The sequence below is a fragment of the Rana temporaria genome, chromosome 5, assembly GCF_905171775.1.
Source record: "Rana temporaria chromosome 5, aRanTem1.1, whole genome shotgun sequence".
In the NCBI taxonomy this organism is placed as follows: domain Eukaryota; kingdom Metazoa; phylum Chordata; class Amphibia; order Anura; family Ranidae; genus Rana; species Rana temporaria.
Window position 1 is genome coordinate 128,150,423 of NC_053493.1, and position 24,189 is coordinate 128,174,611.

General features: G+C 46.4%; 1 protein-coding gene across 1 annotated transcript in view; it reads left to right on the forward strand.

The window, feature by feature from the left end:
* The window catches only part of NPHP3 (nephrocystin 3), a 115,700-nt gene that overhangs the window by 86,253 nt on the left and 5,258 nt on the right, over window positions 1-24,189 (forward strand). The window contains exons 26-27 of the mRNA XM_040353105.1: window positions 8,139-8,264; window positions 13,170-13,285. Coding sequence (XP_040209039.1) covers window positions 8,139-8,264; window positions 13,170-13,285 — 242 coding nt within the window. The remainder of the gene's footprint in view (window positions 1-8,138; window positions 8,265-13,169; window positions 13,286-24,189) is intronic.

The following is a 24,189-nucleotide window of genomic DNA, read 5'->3' on the forward strand; positions in this document are numbered from 1 at the left end:
TGTAGGAGCATATGCCTGTATATCGTGTGCATGGACACACTGGCTAACATGGAGGGGAGTTTCCATGCAGGCAGAAATGAGCGCTCAGAAGCCTGTAGGAGTCGCTTCTTTGAGCTGCAGTGTGCATGAGCCCTTAAAGAGGTTAGTAGTGTCCTGAATCTAGTTTTGAGAAATGGCATACTCAGCTATGCCAGCGATACTATACCAGATTAGTTTTGGGCTTTCCAGGGATTCCATTCTTTTGTAGTTTGGGCATCATGTAAAATGCTCTCATGTTGAGGTTGTTTGTTTTCAACACCATGATGTGAAATGCTTCTGAACAGAGTCCACTTAATAGCTGTTTCAGTTCCTTTGTGTATTGTGTGGCACGTTTATAGCATTTTGTGTTGAAATCTGTTTTCTCTTGAATACAACAGTATCAATAACAACCACTGCACCCTTTTGTCTCTTTGTCTGTTGGTTTATTATGTTTCTATTATTTCTGAGAGCCTAAATTGTAGGAAAGCTGTAAAATTCTCCCAGTAAATTGGTTCCTATTATTGTTCTGCCATCTAGTGGTATACTTTATAATGGCAGCTTTCATTAGTGCTGTGTATATTTCATACAACCATCCTAACCTGTATGGTTATAATGTCCCATTGAGTCAGGGCCGTTTGAAGGAATTTGGGGGCCCCAAGCAAAATGAACATGGAGGCCCCCCCGCATGCACGCAAAACCCCCCCCCCCCATGTTCTTTTTACTTCCTCCGGCCCCCTCCTCCCTCCCTATGTTCTTTTTATGCCCCCCTCCAGTTCCCACTCTGTACCCCCATGCACATCTGCCCCCCCCACAGCAGTCCCCACTCTGTCCCCCCCCAGTCCCCACTCTGTACCCCCCCCACACACACACTTGTCCCCCCCCACACACACGCCTGTCTCCGCCCACACCCGTTCCCACTCTGTACCACACACACACACAATCTGCCCCCCCCACAAACGTTCCCACTCTGTAACCCCCCCTCCCTACACACACATATCTGCCCCCCCCCCCCCCACACACACACAAACCAGTTCCCCCTCTGTACACAGTGCAATGTAAACTTGACAGCAGAGTACATTTTATAATTTCTTGTGACAGTGTGCAGGCTGCAGCACTGAGCGTCCTGACTGTGCTTCTATTGTTTACCTGAGCCAGCGGGGGTGAAGACTTTACTGAAGGAGAACGGCGCTGCTGCCCGTCTGTCTACTCCTCTGACAACAGATCCCCGAGCGACCAGGAGGAGGGGGGGGGGATCGGACATCGCGGCAAGCATGTGGCTTGCATGCAGGGCTTCCATCTCACCCGGCCGGTTCAACTTCCACCATGAATCATCATGCAGCACTTCCGGCTAGCTGTTGTCCCAGCTCTCTCGCCTGGGACATCACTGGTTACTAGACGCCAAGCGGGGTGGCCCTAGCAACCAGTCCAGGAAATGCAGTGGCTGACAGGCTGTGTCCTCCATTTAACTGTCCAGGACCAGGGACAGACATAGGCACCCTAAGCGGGTGCACAGTGGCGCGGTAAGGGCCCGTCCTGTTGGGGCCCCTGGCCAGCTCGGGGCCCCAAGCAGTTGCTTGCTTTGCCTGTCTTGTTTCGACGGGCCTGCATTGAGTCCTAAGTCTTATGCCCCATACACACAAGCGTAATTTCCGCCAGCAAAAGTCTGATGAGAGCTTTTCATCGAAAATTCCGACCGTGTGTATGCTCCATCCGACTTTTGCTGTCGGAATGTCCGCCAGCAGAAGTTTGAGAGCAGGTTCTCAATTTTTCAGACGGAAAAAAATCCTATCGGAAAATCGGTTCGTCTGTATGCAATTCCAACACGGAAAAAAAGCATGCATGCTCGGAAACACTTTGGCGCATGCTCGGAAGCATTGAACTTCTTTTTCTCTCCTTGTACTTCACCGCATTCTTAACGCTCGAAAGTTCAGAGAACTTTTGTGTGACCGTGTGTTTGCAAGCCAAGCTTGAGCGGAATTCCTTTGGAAAAAACATCCAACTTTGTTCCGACGAAAATTCTGCTTGTGTGTACAGGAAATAAGCCATGGTTTCCATAGACTGCACTGATGATGGCCAAAATAACCTGAAACGTCTGTATGCAAGCTGGTACTGCGATATTAGGCTATATTTTCACTAAACATCAGCAGTTCTGGATGTGCAAAACTGTCACCCTCCCAGTCAGGTCTGATCCACCCTATAGGCTCACTATGCAAGCCGCTTAGGGCCCCACAAAGCTGCAGGGGGCCCCCAAATTACTAGAGGCCCCGCTTGGTGAGAAGTCATTTTCGGCCCCTCACCCCGCTGCTCAACTCACTGGCTGCATGGGAGAAGAGGTAAGAAGTCAGCACCCCCGGCTTCTCACTTTAATGTAAGATGCCAGTTCCGATAGCAGAACACCCCCTCCCCCTGCTTCTCAACTTTAATATTCAATGTGACATGTCACTGTCGGCAGTGCCCCCCCCCCCTCCACTGCTCAACTTTAATGTGACATGTAATTTTCGGCAGCTCCCCCCCGCTTCTCAACTTTAATGTGACATGTCATTTTGCTTAGGGCCCCAGGGAGGTCAGGATCGGCACTGCTCCCAGTGTTGCCAACCGTCAGTATTTTTACTGGCAGCCAGTAAAAAATGTACACTTTTCTCCTGCCAGTAAATGGCAGTAAGAGGAAAAGGTTGCCAGTAAAAAATATGGCTGTGCCACTCGGCTCGGAACTGCGCATGCACAGTTCGGGTCTGGAGGAGGCCGAGACCGTCCGAGTGTCTGCTACAGTGTGTTCAATCTGTGCCAGCAAGGAACGAACTGGTGGAGGCAGTGTCTGAGATTGCCGTGTGATGTCATAGTGCAAGGGAGCCAAGTGGAACAGCCGGAGCCTAGTGTGGGGGTCTGAAGGACTGGAGCGAGGCAAGTCAGGAGCTGGACTGTTAGTGCTGTTTGGAGTGTAGGGACAACCTGGGGTGCAGAGAGACTGTCACTGTGACTCCGGAGAGGACGTGTCGTGTCGGTGATCTGTGCTGCTGCACACTGCTATCAAGTGTCACTGTGAGAGTCAATTTCACATGTGTGCGCCTGTACATTCTAATTTCTTGCCCTCCTGAGTCCTGTCCCTGAGCTAATTACTTACTTACTATAACGAAAAGAAAATAAGAAATAAGAAATGTTTTTTTACCTAAAATCACATTTCTAATTTCATATTGTACTTATTTTTAGCCTATATACTGAAATTTGTACTTAAAACTGTGATTTTGTAACTTTTGGAAATGCCAGTAAAAACTTGGCTGTGTCAGTAAATTTTGGGAGTCGTGTCAATAAATTTCTGGCAACACTGCACCCTCCCTTGCTGCAAATACTCACTTTGTGCCATTCAGCCACCAGAAGTAGAGAGAAGAACCTGGTACTTGTGGGTATGGGGGAGCATCTTCTTTCACATGAGAGCAGTGTGGTTCTGAAAGATTGCCAGCTCAGGGCAATGTTCACACTCCATGCGATCTGATTCTTGTCCGATTTCACAGTTCACCCTGTGATCTGCGAACCGATTTGGGGGTGTCATTAACTTTACATTGACACCCGCATCAGCTCGCAGAGGGCAGTGTGAACTGCCTATGACTGACATGCGATGCGAGAACCCGCACTGGAATCGCCCTGGTTCTCGCTTCTCACAAGTGTGAACCCAGCTTGAGTCATCATCTCTTCTCATTCTAATCACATCTTCTTTTAGCATGTTCCCTGTTAGCTTGGGTCGTTTTTCAGGTGCTTTTAGGCTAAAAATAGCGCCTGTAAAGCGCCGCATCTTAGGAGCGGTGTGTAAACCGCTCCTGCTCTATGAAATAAATGTACAGCGCGGCTGAGCAGAAGGGAAAGCGCTGCTTTTCGGCCACCAGCAGGGGTTAAAAGCACCACGCTATCGGCCGAATACCTCCACAAAAACAACGGTAAAACGCAGCTAAAAAATAGCGGCATTTTAGCATTGACGCCGCCCCTGCCCCAGTGTGAAAGGGCTCTAAGTCTTATGCCGCGTACACACGATCGGTTAAACCAATGAGAATGGTCTGATGGACCGTTTTCATCGGTCCAAACCGATCGTGTGTGGGCGCCATCGGTTATATAACAATCGGTTAGAAAAAAAAGCCAGCTTGCTTTAAATTTAACCGATCGATCACAGCCATCGGTTAAAAATCCACGCATGCTCAGAATCAAGTCGACGCATGCTTGGAAGCATTGAACTTCATTTTTTTCAGCACGTCGTTGTGTTTTACGTCACCGCGTTCTGACACGATCGTTTTTTTAACCAATGGTGTGTAGGCACGACTGACCATCAGTCAGCTTCATCGGTTAACCGGTGAAAACGGTCCATCGGTCCGTTCTCATCAGATGGACCGATCGTGTGTACGCGGCATAACCCTTTCCTGTACCAATCTGAGTGCTGCTTTTCAAGAGTTGTCAGGAGGCTGGTACCAAGACAGATTTAGGTACTTATGCTAATGCTGCATACACACGATAGGTTAGTCTGATGGACCAATTTCATCAGACCAAACCGATCGTGTGTGGGCCCCATCGTTTATTTATCCATAGGTTAAAAAAATAGGAACTTGTTTTAAAAATATCTGATGGATAAAAAACCTATAGAAAAAAACGATCGTCTGTAGGTACGTGCATCGGTTAAAAATCCACGAATGCTCAGAATCAGGTCGACGCATGCTTGGAAGCATTGAACTTTGTTTTTTTTTTAGCATGTCGTTGTGTTTTACGTCACCGCGTTCTGACACGATCGTTTTTTTAACTGATGGTGTGTAGGCACGACTGATCATAAGTCGGCTTTATCGGATCCATCAGACCGTTCTCATCAGACTAACCTATCGTGTGTACAGGGCATAACTGTTTGAAAAATAAATGTAGGTTTTGTTTTTTAAAGTATAACTAAAGGCAAAACTTTCTTTGTTTTAGATAGAGTGGAGAGGGTTTGGAATTCTTGTCAGTTTTTTGCTGTCTGTGTACCTGTTAAGGAGAATCACCTTCTCTATTTGTCCTGTTTATCATTGAAGGTAAAAGTAAAAGAAAATCCCAAATTCTGGGTTGTCCCCAAAAATGTAATAGAGGGAAAACCTTCCAATGAGGACAATGAGTTCTGGTGATCTCGGGGTCCCCAAGGAATTCCCTTAATTTACAGGGATTTCCTCTCACTTCCTGTTTTGGATATGGGACAGGAAGTGAACAGAAATCTCCACAATGGGACATAGATGGCAAAAAAAAAAAATCTGACAGGGTTTATATAGCCCTCCCTGACTCTATCCAAAATGAAAAAAACGAAGTTTTGCATATAGTTCTACTTTAACCGCTTGCTGACCAGCCGCTGTCATTATACTGCAGCAGGTTTGCTCTCCTGGACGAATCGCTGTAGGAGTAGGTCAGCTGATAGGGGGCGCGCACTCGTGATACTGGAGCCGATGCGCATGGCCGGCGGCCGCAATGTCCATTGGCCACCAGCGATCGTGCCACAGAACAGGAATCTGTCAATGTAAGCAGACATAGCACTGTCACTGAGAATATGTATTATTCCTAGGCTATGGGTTTGACTAATTATGTACCATGAATGTTCTTATCTCCTTTTGGTTACCTATTTGTGTTGTACATTCCTGGTATTCTGTACTGCTACTGTACTTCTTTTTCAAAATAAAAACTTTTCTGATTTAAAAGAAAAAATTTAAGCAGACAGATCCCCGTTCTGACAGGGGAGTAGAGAGAGATCTGCTGTTCCTAGTGATCATGGAACAGTGATCTGTCTCCTCCTCCAATCAGTCCCATCCCCACACAGTTAGAAACACCTCCCTAGGGAACGCTTAACCACTTAATCGCCCCCTAGTGTTAACTTCTTCCCTGCCCGTGACATTTATACAGTAATCGGTGGCTATTTTTAGCTCTGATCGCTGTATAAATGTCAATGGTTCCAAAAAGTGTCCGATCTGTCTGCTGCAATGTTGCAGTCCTGCTAAAAATAAACAAATAATGAAAATGCCATAAATCTATCCCCTATTTTGTAGACCCTATAACTTTTGCGCAAACCAATCAATATACGCTTATTGCGATTTTTGTTTTTATTTGTTTACCAAAAATATGTAGAAGAATACATATTGGCCTAAACTTTTTTTCTTTTTTCAAAATTGGTAGTCTGTTTTTGTTTATAGCGCAAAAAATAAAAACTACAGAGGTGAACAAATACCACCAAAATAAAGCTCTATTTGAGGGGAAAAAAAGGACGTACATTTTGTTTGAGTACAATGTTGCACGACTGCACAATTGTCAGTTAAAGCGATGCAGTGCCGAATCGTCAAAAATGGCCAGGTCATTAAGGGGGCAAATCCTTCAGGTCCTTAAGTGGTTAAAGTGGGAGTAAACTCCCTTGCAGGGGCGGACTGACCATTTGAGCACATCTGTCCCTGATATGTCCAAAACCGACATGCCTTTGATGTGAAAATCCTGAGATTTTAGCTGCCCTGCCTCTGCACTGCCTCCTGGTGTGGTGGCCATCTGTAAGCCCGGGGGCCCCATAATCTTCTGTTGCCCAGGGGCCCCATGAGTTGTCAGTCCGCCCCTGCTCCCTTGTATGCTTTTTACCTTAAGGTAAGCCTATAATAAGGGTTACCTCTAGGTACAGTAAATATCTCCTAAACCTGCACCGTGTAGGTGATATTTACGTTAGATGCTTGGGAGTGACGTCATCATCGGCTCGGGCATTCATATCACCGAAGCCCGTGAAGATGGAAGCTCCTTCAGCAGTGACAGCACGCCCCTGGAGGGCTTTGTTTTTAGGTAAGCCTGTCATAATGTGCTAGTATGCATACTAGCACATTATAACTGCATACTAGCACATTATGAATTAAACTGTCCGGTGGTTTCTTTTTTTATGCGGTTTAATACAGCTTTAACCACTTAAGGACCGCCTCCTGCACATTTACGTCGGCAGAATGGCACGGCTGGGCACAAGCACGTACGTGTACGTCCTCTTTAAGTGCCCAGCCGTGGGTCGCGGGCGCGCGCCCGCGACCCGGTCTGAAGCTCCGTCATCGCGGCCCCGATCGCCGCTGGAGTCCCGCGATCGGTCCCTGGAGCTGAAGAACGAGGAGAGCTGTGTGTAAACACAGCTTCCCCGTTCTTCACTGTGACGCTGTCATTGACCGTGTGTTCCCTGATATAGGGAAACACGATCAATAACGTCACACGTCCAGCCCCGCCCCCCTACAGTTAGAAACACATATGAGGTCACACTTAACCCCTTCAGCGCCCCCTAGTGGTTAACTCCCAAACTGCAATTGTCATTTTCACAGTAAACAATGCATTTTTATTAAAAAAATTGCTGTGAAAATGACAATTTTCCCAAAAATGTGTCAAAATTGTCCAATGTGTCCGCCATAATGTCGCGGTCACGGAAGAAATCGCTGATCGACGCCATTAGTAGTAAAAAAAAAATTATTAATAAAAATGCATTAAAACTATCCCCTATTTTGTAAACACTATACATTTTGCGCAAACCAATCGATAAACGCTTATTGCGATTTTTTTTTTACCAAAAATAGGTAGAAAAATACGTATCGGCTTAAACTGAGGAAAAAAATGTTTTTTATATATTTATTATAGCAAAAAGGAAAAAATATTGAATTTTTTTAAAAATTGTCACTTTATTTTTGATTATAGCGCAAAAAATAAAAAACGCAGAGGTGATCAAATACCACCAAAAGAAAGCTCTATTTGTGGGAAAAAAAGGACGCCAATTTTGTTTGGGAGCCACGTCGCATGACCGCGCAATTGTCAGTTAAAGCGACGCAGTGCCGAATCGCAAAAACTGGCCGGGTCCTTTACCTGCATTTTGGTCCGGGTCTTAAGTGGTTAAGGAATACACAACTGCAATAAATGTTATTTATTATATCTGCCTAAAGTTCATCTTCAGAATACGTTTTCAAAATCGCGTAGCCTAAATGATGCCAGCTGGTGAAATTGGAAATACTTTTCATTGGCTTGGATGTCTTTGGATTGTATATGGCAAATGTAGATGTACGTAAATACTACCGGCTCAGATGATTCCCTTTTACTATCCTCACTTGTGTAAATGCTTTCTGAATGTTTCCTAGGGAAAGCTGGACAAAGCTGTGCCTCTGTATGAACTCACTGTAGAAATCCGACAGAAGTCTTTTGGTCCCAAACACCCGAGTGTCGCTACTGCCTTGGTGAATCTTGCAGTATTGTTCTGTCAGATGGTAAGAATGATTGAGTGCTTGGATGCCACATTTTTATGTATATAGTTTATGGGTGGAATTTGTAAGTAATTATTTTGGTAACCATATAATCAGGGAATATTTTTTTTTATGTTCTCAATGATAATTTGTGTTTTAATTAATCCAATTACCAGATAGTGGTTTCAGTTTACCAGTTTTTAGACTTTTTTTTATCACATACAGGCTTTATATTACAGATGAACAGTTACTACAGTGTTTACCCATGACACTGATTTTGCAGAGCATTCTGGGCCCTCATATTACTCACATGAACAGGTCTGAAGTCTTAAACCTTTTCTGTGATCAGATTCACTAAGACGAATTGGTTGTTAGGGAGGTACTGTCATAGATGGTCACATTCCATAACTGAATACGTATCTAGATGAGCCCCTTCCCTTCGCCAATGCCTTAAAGATCAGATATATTTAGATAACTCAGAGGTTAGGGGAAGGTGATACTATAGATACCGTATTTACCGGCATATAACACGCACACATGGCCGTCTTTAACCACTTGCTTACTGGGCACATAAACCCCTTTCGTGCCCAGGCGAAATTTCAGCTTCCGGCACTGCGTCGCTTTAACTGACAATTGCGCGGTCGTGCGACGTGGCTCCCAAACAAAATTGACGTCCTTTTTTCCCCACAAATAGAGCTTTATTTTGGTGGTATTTGATCACTTCTGCGGTTTTTATTTTTTGCGCTATAAACAAAAAAAGAGCGACAATTTAAAAAAAAATATATATATTTTTTACTTGTTGCTATAATAAATATCCCATTTTTTTTAAAAAAAAAATATTTTTTTTCTCAGTTAAGGCCGATACGTATTTTGACGTATTTTTGTAAAAAAAAAAAAAAAAAAATCGCAATAAGCGACTGGGTTTGCGCAAAAGTTATAGCGCCTACAAAATGGGGAACAGAATTATGAATTTTTTTTAATGATTTTTTTTTTTTTACTAGTAATGGCGACGATCTGCGATTTTTGTCAGGCCTGCAATATTGCGGCGGACGTATCGGACACTTTTGACACAAATTTGGGACCATTCACATTTATACAGCTATCAGTGCTATAAAAATGCACTAATTACTGTATAAATGTGACTGGCAGGGAAGGGGTTAACACTAGGGGGTGAGGAAGGGGTTAAATGTGTATCCTGGGTGTGTTCTAACTGTGTGGGGGGTGACTGGGGGAGGTGACCGATGCTGTGTCTCTATGTACAAGAGACACATATCGGTCTCCTCTCCTCTGACAGCACGTGGAGCTCTGTGTTTACACACAGAGCTCCACGTCCCTGCTGTGTTACCGACGATTGCGTGTACCTGGCGGACATCGCGGCCGCCAGGTACACGCATCGGCTCTTCGGCGATGCGCCGGTACAGTGTTTACCCGCTGCGCGCCCCCCAGTGGCGCGCGCGGGTAATGCACATAAAAGGAGCCGTGCTGTGGACGTCTTTTGTCTATAGCCCAGGTCTCAAGTGGTTAAGGCAGGGCTAATGGGGAAGCTGCCCTGGGCTCTGTCATTGCTGTGGGGCCCAAAGCAGCTGCCTTATACTTGCCAACTATCCCAGTTTAAATTACCTTGTCCCTTGAAGTTTTAGACCTGTGCTGTGTCCTGATATCTCAGTGTGAAGTGCTGCTATTAATGCTGCCCAGCTCTGCCCTATTGTTGTGTACAGATGACTCACCTGCAGGCCCTGTGTTTACATGTAAATAACCATCATTCATATCTAAATTATGGGAGCATTCATATGTAAATACCTGAGGCCCGCGGCATTGTTATGTAAATAAAGGCGGAATTCGTATGTATATCATGCCCCTCTGCAGTGAAGAGATGATGTGCTGTAACCTCTAGCAACCAATCAGTGAGCAGTATTACTGTACAGTAATCTCTAGCAACCAGTCAACAAGAAGAAATCATGCGCTGTAACCTCTAGCAACTAATCAGTGAGCCGTAATGTGTTCTGTAACCTTTAGCAACCAGTCAGTAAGTGGTAATGTTATGCTGTAATCTCTGGCAACTAATTGCAATCACTGCCTGATCTGATACAGTAAACAGATTTTATGTAACTAATATTTTATTGTATGGAGAGCAACATTTTCCTCAGTTTAGGCCGATACGTATTCTTTTACATATTTTTGGTAAAAAAAAAATCGCAATAAGCGGTTATTGATTTGTTTGTGCAAAAGTTATAGGCCCGGATTCACAGACAGCAGGCGCACATTACGCCGCCGCAGCGCATCCTCCTGGGAAAGGCTGTCCACAAGGTTTAGGAGTGTGTCTATGGGAATGTTTTATCATTCTTCCAGAATCATATTTGTGACAACACCAGTCTTGGAGTACACCAGAAAAGGAACTGCTTTATTTTTAGAAACACTCTCAATTTATACAGCAAACCATCAGATAAGGGCTACTCCCATTATTTAAGACAAAGGTTACCTTACACAGTAGAGCTAGTCCTATTATCATAACAATGACCTCCTTACAGTCTGACTCCTCCATAGGACTAACTTGCATAAGATGCCACAAGCAATTAGTGACCAGCCCTGTCAGGATAACTTAAGAACACATTATAACAGGAGTTTTCCAGTCCATGGTTCTCCTGCAGCCCAAAGTCCATGACACTTATGTTGGATGATGAGGCCTGGCTCGCAGTCTCATCTCCAATTAATCCTAGAGGTGTTCTATCGGATTAAGGTAAGGACTCTGTGCAGGTCAGTCAAGTTCCCCCACCCCAAACTCGCTCATCCATGTCTTTATGGACCTTGGTTTGTGCACTGGTCCAAATCATTTGGTGGAGGGGGATTTTGGTGTGGGTTTGTTTTTCAGAGGTTGTGCTTGGCACCTTACTTCCAGTGAAGGCAACTCTTAAGGCATCAGCATACCAAGACATTATGGACAATTTCATGCTCCCAACAGTTTGGCAACGCCCCTGCAAGTTCCATAAAGACATGGATAAGCGAGTTTAGGATGGAGGAACTTGACTGGCCTTCACAGAGTCCTGACCTCAACCCGATTGACCCCCCCTTGGTATGAATTAGAGCAGAGACTGCAAGCCAGGCCTACTCGTTCACATCAGTGCCTGACCTCACAAATGTGCTTCTGGAAGAATAGTCACACATTCTCATAGACACACTCTGTTATAGCTGCAAAAGGGTGGACCAACTCAATATTAAACCCTACAGTCTAAGACTGGGATGCCATTAATGTTCATGTGCCTGTAAAGGCAGGCGTCCCAATACTTTTTTACAATATAGTGTATCTGCTTGCCTGTACATCCCGTACAGGCAAGCCGATACTCCCTGACAGCAAGACTCGAGGAACTTCCACAGCACCATGGTAGTTCATTGAGAACTACAATCCGACAGCCGCTAAGGATGTTGGGGCTTGTAGTTTATTCAGACACACAGCTGTGCATATGAATGATGAGGCTGTGTGGGCGAAGCTCCATACGGCCGCATTGTTTTCAAACAGTGACAGCTAGTACGGGGGAAACTTTGACCTGTACTGCCGCTTCGGCGGCTGTCTCGGCTCCCCCCGCAAGGATTTAACACCTTAATGCGAGCGAGCATGGTGTTGAGTGCTTGCGGGCGTTCTCCTGTGATACAGCCGGGGACCATAGGCGCCAACTGTATCACTTGGCCCCGCCCCCTGGCGCGCCTCGTCATTGAATGTGATTGACAGCAGCGTGAGCCAATGGCTTGCTTTCAATCAACCAATGAATGAGCCGGGAAGATGGACAAGAAGCCTGCGCGTTCACGGCATGGGACTTTCGAGGGATCAGGTACCGTATTTATCGCGGTATAACGCGCTCCTGCGTATACCGCGCACCCCTAAAGTTGCCCCCAATCCTGTGGAAAAAAAGTTTTTTTTGTACTTACAGTTTTGGTGTCTTGCGCGGCGTCCATCGGCGGCCTCGTCGGGTCTGGCGTCCTTCTGCGGCTTCGGGTGTCCTCTTCGTCGGGTCCGGCGTCCTTCTGCGGCGTCCTCCCCGCTCGTTTCCCACGCCGAGTTTGAATACTGCGCCGACATATACAGAGCGCAGTACACTCGTGTATTGTCGGCAATGCTCGGCAACTCTCGCGCAGACGTCATGTACGTCTGAACGTGAGCGCGGAAGGACCCGAGACTGCCCGACTATACCCGAGTGTACTGCGCTCGGTATATGTCGGCGCATTATTCAAAACTTGGCGCGGGTATCGGCGTATACTGCGCACCCACGATTTTGCCCTGATTTTCAGGGCAAAAAAAGTGCGCGGTATACGCCGATAAATACGGTAAGTAAAGGGGGGTTCGGGGGGCCTTTAATACTTGGATGTTTTTTCACCTTAATGCATAGAATGCATTAAGGTGAAAAAACATTTACCTTTACAACCCCTTTAAAAGAAAACACTTCGTTTACCAGGTCTTTTAGATACTGATTCTGAATGGGAGGGTATGTATCATTAAAACTAGCTGGTGCACACTCAGTGTTCTGATAAAAATAAAAATGCTGCACTGTTGGCTTCTCTTTTCCGTAGTATTCAACCCTTGAAGAGTATCTCACCAAAACTTACATTTTTGTAGCAGAGGATGCCCAAAATCTGACTTGTATCTTAGTGCAGACTTCTGGGAGAATTATTGAACCAATCACCAAGCAGGAAATTACATTTCTGGGGGCGTTCCATACACCAATGGTATACAGAATGCCTCCAGGCTGTCACATTTCTCAGAATTTTACAGAAAATTACAACTGCTGCAGATTAAAAAGAAAAGATAATTTCTAATAATAAATTACAATATGGCGTGTGTAGCACATAATGGAAAACCAGAGTTTAATGAATCGAGACTCATCCATATCCTCTCCCAGTAGTGAGTTCTGATCTGAATGTTTGTCTTTCCTCTCCTAGAAAAAACAAGTGGAAGCTTTACCTCTGTATGACCGAGCCATGAAGATTTATGAGGACAGCTTGGGACGAATGCACCCCCGGGTTGGAGAAACACTAAAGAACTTGGCTGTACTAAGGTAATCTTCAATACAGAGCTCTGGGCTGTGATTGTACACAGCCGATCAGCAGGTCCCAGTCGTGAATCATTGGCCGGGACTTTCTGATGGGTTCTCGCTGTGCACAATCGCAGTGGGTGGCGGCCGGGGGAGCGTGCCCTAAACCCGAACGTAGGCAGCAAGGTACGGGTACGTTACTATGCCTACACTGTCCGCAGTACATTACGGATGGGCGGGAAGTGGTTAAGTACTAATTAAGCGCAAAAAGTGGAATTGCCTAAGATTCAAGCAGCTTGTAATAGCAAACAATCGGCCTCCAGCTTTCATTTTCAAAGCTTAACCAATTCAAGACCGGTCTATTTCACCCCTTTCCTGCCCAGGTCAGTTTTCAGCACTGTCACACTTTGAAAGACAATTACTCATTCATTCCACACTGTACCCAAGTTAAATGTTTATCATTTTTTGAGACAGATGAAGATTTATTTTGGTGGTATTTAATCAAAACTGGGGTTTTTATTTTTTGCTATATAAAGAAAAAGAAGACCAACATTTTTTTTAGAAAAAAAGTTTTCTTAGCTACTGTTAATTTTTTGCAAATAAATCTTTTTTTTCAGATTTAACAGACATAACAAATAAAAAACAAACAAGTCACAGTTCAAAACAGTGGGCCAGATTCACGTATATCTGCGGCAGCGTAACGTATCCCCTTTACGTTACACCGCCGCAAGTTTTCAGCGCAAGTGCCTGATTCACCAAGCACTTGCGTATAAACTTACGGCGGTGTAACGTAAAGCTGTCCGGCGCAAGCCCGCCTAATTAAAATGGGGCGTGTACCATTTAAATTAGGCGCGTTCCCGCGCCGAACGTTATGCGCATGCTCCATGTGAAAATTTCTCGACGTGCTTTGCGCGAAATTACGGCGCCCCGACGTATTTTTTGAACAGCGACGTGCGTTACGTCGTTTCGTATTCCCGGACGTCTTACGCAAAAAAAAAAATTGAAATTCGACGTGGGAACGACGGCCATACTTTAACATGGCTGTTCTAAAGATAAGCCATGAAAAATCAGGCCTAAGTTTGCGACGGGAAAAACCGACTAGCGACGACGTAAGAGATTGCGACGAATGCGCGCATCTTCGTGGATCGCCGTAATTAGCTAATTTGCATACCCAACGCTGGAAAACGACGCAAACTCCACCCAGCGCCCGCCGGAAAATTACACCTAGGATCCGAAGGTGTACGAAGCCGTACGCCTGTCGGATCTTAGCCAAAAGCCGTTGTATCTTTTTTGTGAATTACAAATAAAGATACGACGCGGCAAATTTGAAAATACGCCGGAGTGTCAGTAGATACTCCGGCGTATTTCCTCTGTGAATCTGGCCCAGTAATGGCATCAATACATTGAATGCGTCAACATCTAAGTTATCCCACACGGTTCACAAATAATTAAAAATATTCAGAAATCTTCAGAAGTATTCAGAAGCACTCCAGAGCAGAGAGTAGTGTGTGTGTGTGTGTGTGTATATATATATATATATATATATATATATATATATATATATATATATATATATATTATAGAAAAATATATATATATATATATATATACAGTACAGACCAAAAGTTTGGACACACCTTCTCATTCAAAGCGTTTTCTTTATTTTCATGACTATGAAAATTGTAGATTCACACTGAAGGCATGAAAACTATGAAGTAACACATGTGGAATTATACATAACAAAAAAGTGTGAAACAACTGAAAATATATTTCATATTCTAGGTTCTTCAAAGTAGCCACCTTTTGCTTTGATTACTGCTTGGCACACTCTTGGCATTCTCTTGATGAGCTTCAAGAGGTAGTCACCTGGCGCAGCACCCCATCACTCTCCTTCTTGGTCAAATAGCCCTTACACAGCCTGGAGGTGTGTTTGTGGTCATTGTCCTGTTGAAAAATAAATGATGGTCCAACTAAACGCAAACCAGATGGAATAGCATGTCGCTGCAAGATGCTGTGGTAGCCATGCTGGTTCAGTATGCCTTCAATTTTGAATAAATCCCCAACAGTGTCACCAGCAAAGCACCCCCACACCATCACACCTCCTCCTCCATGCTTCACGGTGGGAACCAGGTATGTAGAGTCCATCTGTTCACCTTTTCTGCGTCGCACAAAGACACGGGGGTTGGAACCAAAGATCTCAAGTTTGGACTCATCAGACCAAAGCACAGATTTCCACTGGTCTAATGTCCATTCCTTGTGTTCTTTAGCCCAAACAAGTCTCTTCTGCTTGTTGCCTTTCTTTAGCAGTGGTTTCCTAGCAGATATTCTACCATGAAGACCTGATTCACAGTCTCCTCTTACCAGTTCTAGAGATGTGTCTGCTGCAAAAGGTGGCTACTTTGAAGAACCTAGAATGTGAAATATATTTTCACTTTTTTGTTATGTATAATTCCACATGTGTTCATTCATAGTTTTGATGCCTTCAGTGTGAATCTACAATTTTCATAGTCATGAAAATAAAGAAAACTCTTTGAATGAGAAGGTGTGTCCAAACTTTTGGTCTGTACTGTATATATATATATATATATATATATATATTGGGGGTTGTTAACTCTCGTGGTATGCGTTTTTTCAGTGATTCACACCAGTCAGGAACTATGTTTTAAGGGCATTGTAGCCCATTTTTATTAAAAAGGCAAAAATAAAAAGTTCAATCAAAGGTTTGCCATGCAGGGGGTTTTTCTCCATCAAATGCAAACAGAAAATACTAGCCCACCTGGCTCTCTGTAGCAGTACTTCTGCACGTTATCCTGGTCACCCAGACCAGCGAACTCCTCAACATAGGCGGCTTCCCTTCAGCATCTAAAGCTCTGCCTCTTGTAGTTACCAACTTTCTGGCTGTCTCCTACAGCCTCTCTGACTTCTGGAAACCTCCTGTCTCTTCCAGGAGCTGTCTCCAACTGGGAAGCATGAGGCCTTAGCACACTCTCATTATAAGGGCTGTGCTCACCTGAGCACACACCCTGCCGGTAGGGATGAGCTCCGCGTTCGATTCGAACGTATGTTCGACTCGAACATCGCTCGTTCGATCGTTCGTCGAAAATCGAACAAAACGGGTCGTTCGCGCCAAATTCGAATGACACAAAACGTCCCATAATTCACTGGGGCGTTGAGCGCTGATGATTGGCCAAGCATGCTGTATGTCCCGCATGCTTGGCCAATCACAGCGCTCAAAAAACGAAGAGCCATAATTGGCCAAAGCCAGGGTGGCTTTGGCCAATTATGGCTCAGGGGGATTTAGTACACGCCCCCCACTATAAAAGGCAGCCTGCACGGCTGCCTAGTGTAGTGTGTTGGCGGTTCTAGAGAAGATCAGTCAGTCAGACAGAGAGAGATAGAGACACAGTGTCTTAACTAGATAGATAGATAGATAGATAGATAGATAGATAGATAGATAGATAGATAGATAGATAGATAGAGTAGGAAGTGTAGTCAGTATAGTTAAAAGTACAGTTTGTAGAGAATATATTCACATCCTTAGGCGTTGTCAATATATTTATAAACTGTACAGCTCAGCTAGTTTATCTATTAGTATCTGTCAGGCAGGAGATTGTTCTACATGCAGCGCTCTAACGTGTTGTATTGCCTGCATTAGGGATTTACTTTAAATATAATTATTCTGTGTTATTTAACGTGTGCTAGTTAATTGCACACACAGACGCATTACCTGTTACTGCACGTGTGCAATTTATTTGCACAGAAGCGCAGTCGCTGTTAATGCAACTGGGCTATTGAATTGCACAGAAACGCAGTCGCTATTACTGTGTGCGTGCTGTTTAATAGCAACTAAAGGCAGTTGGTGTCACTGCGTGCGTGCTGTTAAATCGCATTTGACCGCAGTGGCTATTACTGCGTGCGTGCTGTTTAATAGCAACTAAAGGCAGTTGGTGTCACTGCGTGCGTGCTGTTAAATCGCATTTGACCGCAGTCGCTATTACTGCGTGCGTGCTGTTTAATAGCAACTAAAGGCAGTTGGTGTCACTGCGTGCTGTTAAATCGCATTTGACCGCAGTCGCTATTACTGCGTGCGTGCTGTTTAATAGCAACTAAAGGCAGTTGGTGTCACTGCGTGCGTGCTGTTAAATCGCATTTGACCGCAGTCGCTATTACTGCGTGCGTGCTGTTTAATAGCAACTAAAGGCAGTTGGTGTCACTGCGTGCGTGCTGTTAAATCGCATTTGACCGCAGTGGCTATTACTGCGTGCGTGCTGTTTAATAGCAACTAAAGGCAGTTGGTGTCACTGCGTGCGTGCTGTTAAATCGCATTTGACGGCAGTGGCTATTACTGCGTGCGTGCTGTTTAATAGCAACTAAAGGCAGTTGGTGTCACTGCGTGCGTGCTGTTAAATCGCATTTGACCGCAGTGGCTATTACTGCGTGCGTGCTGTTTAATAGCAACTAAAGGCAGTTGGTGTCACTGTGTGCGTGCTGTTAAATCGCATTTGACCGCAGTGGCTATTACTGCGTGCGTGCTGTTTAATAGCAACTAAAGGCAGTTGGTGTCACTGCGTGCTGTTAAATCGCATTTGACCGCAGTCGCTATTACTGCGTGCGTGCTGTTTAATAGCAACTAAAGGCAGTTGGTGTCACTGCGTGCGTGCTGTTAAATCGCATTTGACCGCAGTCGCTATTACTGCGTGCGTGCTGTTTAATAGCAACTAAAGGCAGTTGGTGTCACTGCGTGCGTGCTGTTAAATCGCATTTGACCGCAGTGGCTATTACTGCGTGCGTGCTGTTTAATAGCAACTAAAGGCAGTTGGTGTCACTGCGTGCGTGCTGTTAAATCGCATTTGACGGCAGTGGCTATTACTGCGTGCGTGCTGTTTAATAGCAACTAAAGGCAGTTGGTGTCACTGCGTGCGTGCTGTTAAATCGCATTTGACCGCAGTGGCTATTACTGCGTGCGTGCTGTTTAATAGCAACTAAAGGCAGTTGGTGTCACTGCGTGCGTGCTGTTAAATCGCATTTGACCGCAGTGGCTATTACTGCGTGCGTGCTGTTTAATAGCAACTAAAGGCAGTTGGTGTCACTGCGTGCGTGCTGTTAAATCGCATTTGACCGCAGTGGCTATTACTGCGTGCGTGCTGTTTAATAGCAACTAAAGGCAGTTGGTGTCACTGCGTGCGTGCTGTTAAATCGCATTTGACGGCAGTGGCTATTACTGCGTGCGTGCTGTTTAATAGCAACTAAAGGCAGTTGGTGTCACTGCGTGCGTGCTGTTAAATCGCATTTGACGGCAGTGGCTATTACTGCGTGCGTGCTGTTTAATAGCAACTAAAGGCAGTTGGTGTCACTGCGTGCGTGCTGTTAAATCGCATTTGACCGCAGTGGCTATTACTGCGTGCGTGCTGTTTAATAGCAACTAAAGGCAGTTGGTGTCACTGCGTGCGTGCTGTTAAATCGCATTAGACCGCAGTCGCTATTACTGCGTGCATGCTGTTTAATAGCAACTAAAGGCAGTTGGTGTCACTGCGTGCGTGCTGTTAAATCGCATTTGACCGCAGTCGCTATTACTGCGTGCGTGCTGTTTAATAGCAACTAAAGGCAGTTGGTGTCACTGCGACTATTTTGTTACTTTACACTTGAGCCAAGTCGCTCTTACTGTGTGGTTGCTGTTTAATACCATCTGAACGCAGTTGGTGTGACTGCGACTATTTTGTTACTTTACACTTGAGCCAAGTCGCTCTTACTGTGTGGTTGCTGTTTAATACCATCTGAACGCAGTTGGTGTGACTGCGACTATTTTGTTACTTTACACTTGAGCCAAGTCGCTCTTACTGTGTGGTTGCTGTTTAATACCATCTGAACGCAGTTGGTGTGACTGCGACTATTTTGTTACTTTACACTTGAGCCAAGTCGCTCTTACTGTGTGGTTGCTGTTTAATACCATCTGAACGCAGTTGGTGTGACTGCGACTATTTTGTTACTTTACACTTGAGCCAAGTCGCTCTTACTGTGTGGTTGCTGTTTAATACCATCTGAACGCAGTTGGTGTGACTGCGACTATTTTGTTACTTTACACTTGAGCCAAGTCGCTCTTACTGTGTGGTTGCTGTTTAATACCATCTGAACGCAGTTGGTGTGACTGCGACTATTTTGTTACTTTACACTTGAGCCAAGTCGCTCTTACTGTGTGGTTGCTGTTTAATACCATCTGAACGCAGTTGGTGTGACTGCGACTATTTTGTTACTTTACACTTGAGCCAAGTCGCTCTTACTGTGTGGTTGCTGTTTAATACCATCTGAACGCAGTTGGTGTGACAGCGACTATTTTGTTACTTTACACTTGAGCCAAGTCGCTCTTACTGTGTGGTTGCTGTTTAATACCATCTGAACGCAGTTGGTGTGACAGCGACTATTTTGTTACATAACACTTGAGCCAAGTCGCTCTTACTGTGTGGTTGCTGTTTAATACCATCTGAACGCAGTTGGTGTGACTGCGACTATTTTGTTACTTTACACTTGAGCCAAGTCGCTCTTACTGTGTGGTTGCTGTTTAATACCATCTGAACGCAGTTGGTGTGACTGCGACTATTTTGTTACTTTACACTTGTGCCAAGTCGCTCTTACTGTGTGGTTGCTGTTTAATACCATCTGACCGCAGTTGGTGTGACTGCGACTATTTTGTTACTTTACACTTGAGCCAAGTCGCTCTTACTGTGTGGTTGCTGTTTAATACCATCTGAACGCAGTTGGTGTGACTGCGACTATTTTGTTACTTTACACTTGAGCCAAGTCGCTCTTACTGTGTGGTTGCTGTTTAATACCATCTGAACGCAGTTGGTGTGACTGCGACTATTTTGTTACTTTACACTTGAGCCAAGTCGCTCTTACTGTGTGGTTGCTGTTTAATACCATCTGAACGCAGTTGGTGTGACTGCGACTCTTTTGTTACTTTACACTTGAGCCAAGTCGCTCTTACTGTGTGGTTGCTGTTTAATACCATCTGAACGCAGTTGGTGTGACTGCGACTATTTTGTTACTTTACACTTGAGCCAAGTCGCTCTTACTGTGTGGTTGCTGTTTAATACCATCTGAACGCAGTTGGTGTGACAGCGACTATTTTGTTACATAACACCTGAACGCATAACTATGGCTGGAAGGACAAAGAGAGGCAGAGAGTCACGAGGGCAAGCAGGCTCTGCATCTAGAGGTAACGCTGGTGATGGATGTGGTGCATCCTCTTCAGCACGTGGCCGTGGCCGCTCGTCCTTCTTTTCGGGAGCTGGCCGTGTTGAGCCTCAACATGCTGAGAAATTAGTTGAGTGGATGACCAAGCCGTCCTCATCCTCCTCATCCTCTCTCACACAGACTGATTATAGTTTGTCTGGCAAAGCAGCTGCCAAGGCGTCCTCTACCCTCTGCACAATGGGATCACACAAACCTTCCCTAGTCCCACCGTGTCCTCCTGAGGAGTCCCCCGAACTGTTTCAACACAGTGTTGGGTACATGCTAGCTGAAGATGCACAGCGTTTTGAAGACTCCGATGACGGAACACTGATAGAGGAAGGCATTGATGTGAGCCCAGGGAGAGGGGGTGGCCGAGAGGGACAACAATCTGGGAGTGATGTTCCCCCAGCTGGAGCATACTGCCAGGTTGTCGCCAGTGATGATGAGGAGGGAGGGGATGATGAGGTCATTGACTCTACCTGGGTGCCTGGTAGGAGAGAGGAGGAGGAGGAAGAGGACGAGGCACAGGCACATCTTCAAAGAGGCAGGAAGCCCTCCAGGGGTCAGCTTAAGGGCAGTACACCAACTGCATTACGTGGCGCTGCTGTGTCTCAACGGTACAGCAAAAGTTCTTTGGTGTGGGCCTTTTTTGAAACCTGTTCATCAGATCCTACCTTTGCTGTTTGCAACATATGTCTCAAGCGTATCTCGCGTGGCCAAAACATCACCCGCTTGGGCACCACATGCTTGTCCAGACATATGTCGACCTGCCATGCAGCTCGTTGGCAGGCATACCAGAAAGACCCACACCAAAGACCAAAGCGGTCCTCCCCTTGCCCTTCTGTGACCTCAAACCCCACTAGACCCCCAGTCCTCTCTGCAGCCTGCACCGAAGGTGTAGAAATAGGTGTGTCACAACGTAGTAGTGGTAGTACATACGGCCAATCTACTGATATTACCAGACAAATTTCCCTGCCCCAGCTGCTGCAGCGCCGAAAGAAGTACGCTCCCAGCCATCCACATGCCCAGCGGTTGAATGCTAGCTTAGCAAAATTGCTAGCACTTCAACTGCTACCTTTTCAGTTGGTAGATTCTGCCCCCTTCCGTGAGTTTGTGGAATGTGCAGTACCTCAGTGGCAAGTACCCAAACGCCACTTTTTTTCACGGAAGGCGATTCCGGCTCTCTACCGGCATGTGGAAGGCAATGTCCATACCTCGCTGGACAGGGCGGTCAGTGGTAAGGTGCATCTTACCGCTGACTCATGGTCCAGCAGGCATGGACAGGGACGTTACCTGTCTTTTACGGCCCATTGGGTGACTCTGCTGGCAGCTGGGAAGGACGCAGGTCAAGGTACAGTAGTTTTGGAGGTTGTTCCACCACCACGCCTCCAAAACACTACAACTGCTTGTGACACACCTCTCTCCTCCACCCCCTCCTCTTCTTCTTCCTCTGTGGCCTCTTCCTGTGGTGATGTTGGCTCAGAACCAGCCGTGCTCCGTAGGCGTACGACGGGCTACGCAGGAATGCAGGCCAAGAGATGCCATGCGGTCCTAGAGCTGGTGTGCTTGGGAGACAGGAGCCACACTGGGGAAGAGGTTCTTTCAGCTCTGCAGGGGCAGGCTCAGAGGTGGTTGACGCCACGCCAGCTGAAGCCTGGAATGGTGGTCAGCGATAATGGCACCAACCTCCTCTCTGCCCTGCGACGTGGAAAACTCACCCATGTGCCCTGTTTTGCGCATGTTCTCAATTTGGTGGTGCAGCGGTTCTTGGGCAGGTACCCTGGCTTACAGGATGTCCTGAGGCAGGCCAGGAAAGTCTGTGTGCATTTCCGGAGGTCATATAATGCCACTGCTCGGCTGACAGACCTCCAGAGGGAATACAACCTGCCCAAGAACCGCCTAATCTGTGACATTTTTATGCCCCTGTGTAACAGGGGCACCTAATAACAATTTTTGATGCAATACTTTGCACGTGGCTCCTTGTTGCGCTCCAATTACAGATATTGGGAGGGGTTGCAGTGTTATGTTGCGCCTACGGACACATTTTTATGCCCCTGTGTAACAAGGGCGCCTAATAACAATTTTTGATGCAATACTTTGCACGTGGCTCCTTGTTGCAGCTGGGAAGGACGCAGGTCAAGGTACAGTAGTTTTGGAGGTTGTTCCACCACCACGCCTCCAAAACACTACAACTGCTTGTGACACACCTCTCTCCTCCACCCCCTCCTCTTCTTCTTCCTCTGTGGCCTCTTCCTGTGGTGATGTTGGCTCAGAACCAGCCGTGCTCCGTAGGCGTACGACGGGCTACGCAGGAATGCAGGCCAAGAGATGCCATGCGGTCCTAGAGCTGGTGTGCTTGGGAGACAGGAGCCACACTGGGGAAGAGGTTCTTTCAGCTCTGCAGGGGCAGGCTCAGAGGTGGTTGACGCCACGCCAGCTGAAGCCTGGAATGGTGGTCAGCGATAATGGCACCAACCTCCTCTCTGCCCTGCGACGTGGAAAACTCACCCATGTGCCCTGTTTTGCGCATGTTCTCAATTTGGTGGTGCAGCGGTTCTTGGGCAGGTACCCTGGCTTACAGGATGTCCTGAGGCAGGCCAGGAAAGTCTGTGTGCATTTCCGGAGGTCATATGCCACTGCTCGGCTGACAGACCTCCAGAGGGAATACAACCTGCCCAAGAACCGCCTAATCTGTGACATGCCCACCAGATGGAACTCTACGTTGGCCATGCTGCAGCGGCTGCACACGCAGCAGAGGGCCATCAATGAGTACCTGTGCCAATATGGCAGCAGAACTGGCTCAGGGGAGCTTGGTTTTTTTTCACCACGCCAGTGGGCCTTGATCAGGGATGCATGCACTGTCCTGTCACCATTTGAGGAGGCCACGAGGATGGTGAGCAGTGACAGTGCATGCATCAGTGATACTGTCCCGCTTATTCACATGTTGGAGCACACCCTACGTGGAATAATGGACAGGGCCCTTGAGGCAGAACAGAGGGAGGAAGAGGAGGACTTCCTTACCTCTCAAGGCCCCCTTTATCCAGACACTGTTCCTGCTTGCCCACCTGGAACACAGGAAGAGGAGGAGGAGGATGAGGAAGAGGAGGAGGAGGAGGATTGTATCAGCAGCATGGAGGTGGAGCCTAGCACTCAGCATCAACAGCAGCAGTCTTCAAGGGATCATTTACAGTCCCAAGGAACACGTGGACTTTTACGTGGCTGGGATGAGGTGGCTGAGGATCCTGTCGTCCTCAGTGACCCAGAGGACTGTGCCCCGAATGCCTCTGCAAACCTACGCTGCATGGCCTCCCTGATCCTGCAAAGCCTGCGTAAGGATCCTCGTGTACGTGCTATCAAGGAGAGGGATCATTACTGGCTGGCAACTCTCCTTGATCCACGTTACAAGAGTAAGGTAACGGATCTTATGTTGCCATCGCAGAGGGAGCAGAAGATGAAACTACTGCGGGAGGCCTTGCAGAAGGGTCTGTGCAATGCGTTCCCAGAACCGGGGGGATTACCAAAACCTGGCCCTGGACAACGTCTTGCTGAGGCTTCGGTGAGTCAGAGAAGGAGCGGTGGAGAAGGTGGCCGTCTGACCGATGCGTTCAGACAATTTTTTAGTCCGCAGCCCCAAGGTCTGACCGGTTCCAGCAACCATCGCCAGCGTCTGGTTTACATGGTCCGGGAATACCTAGCGG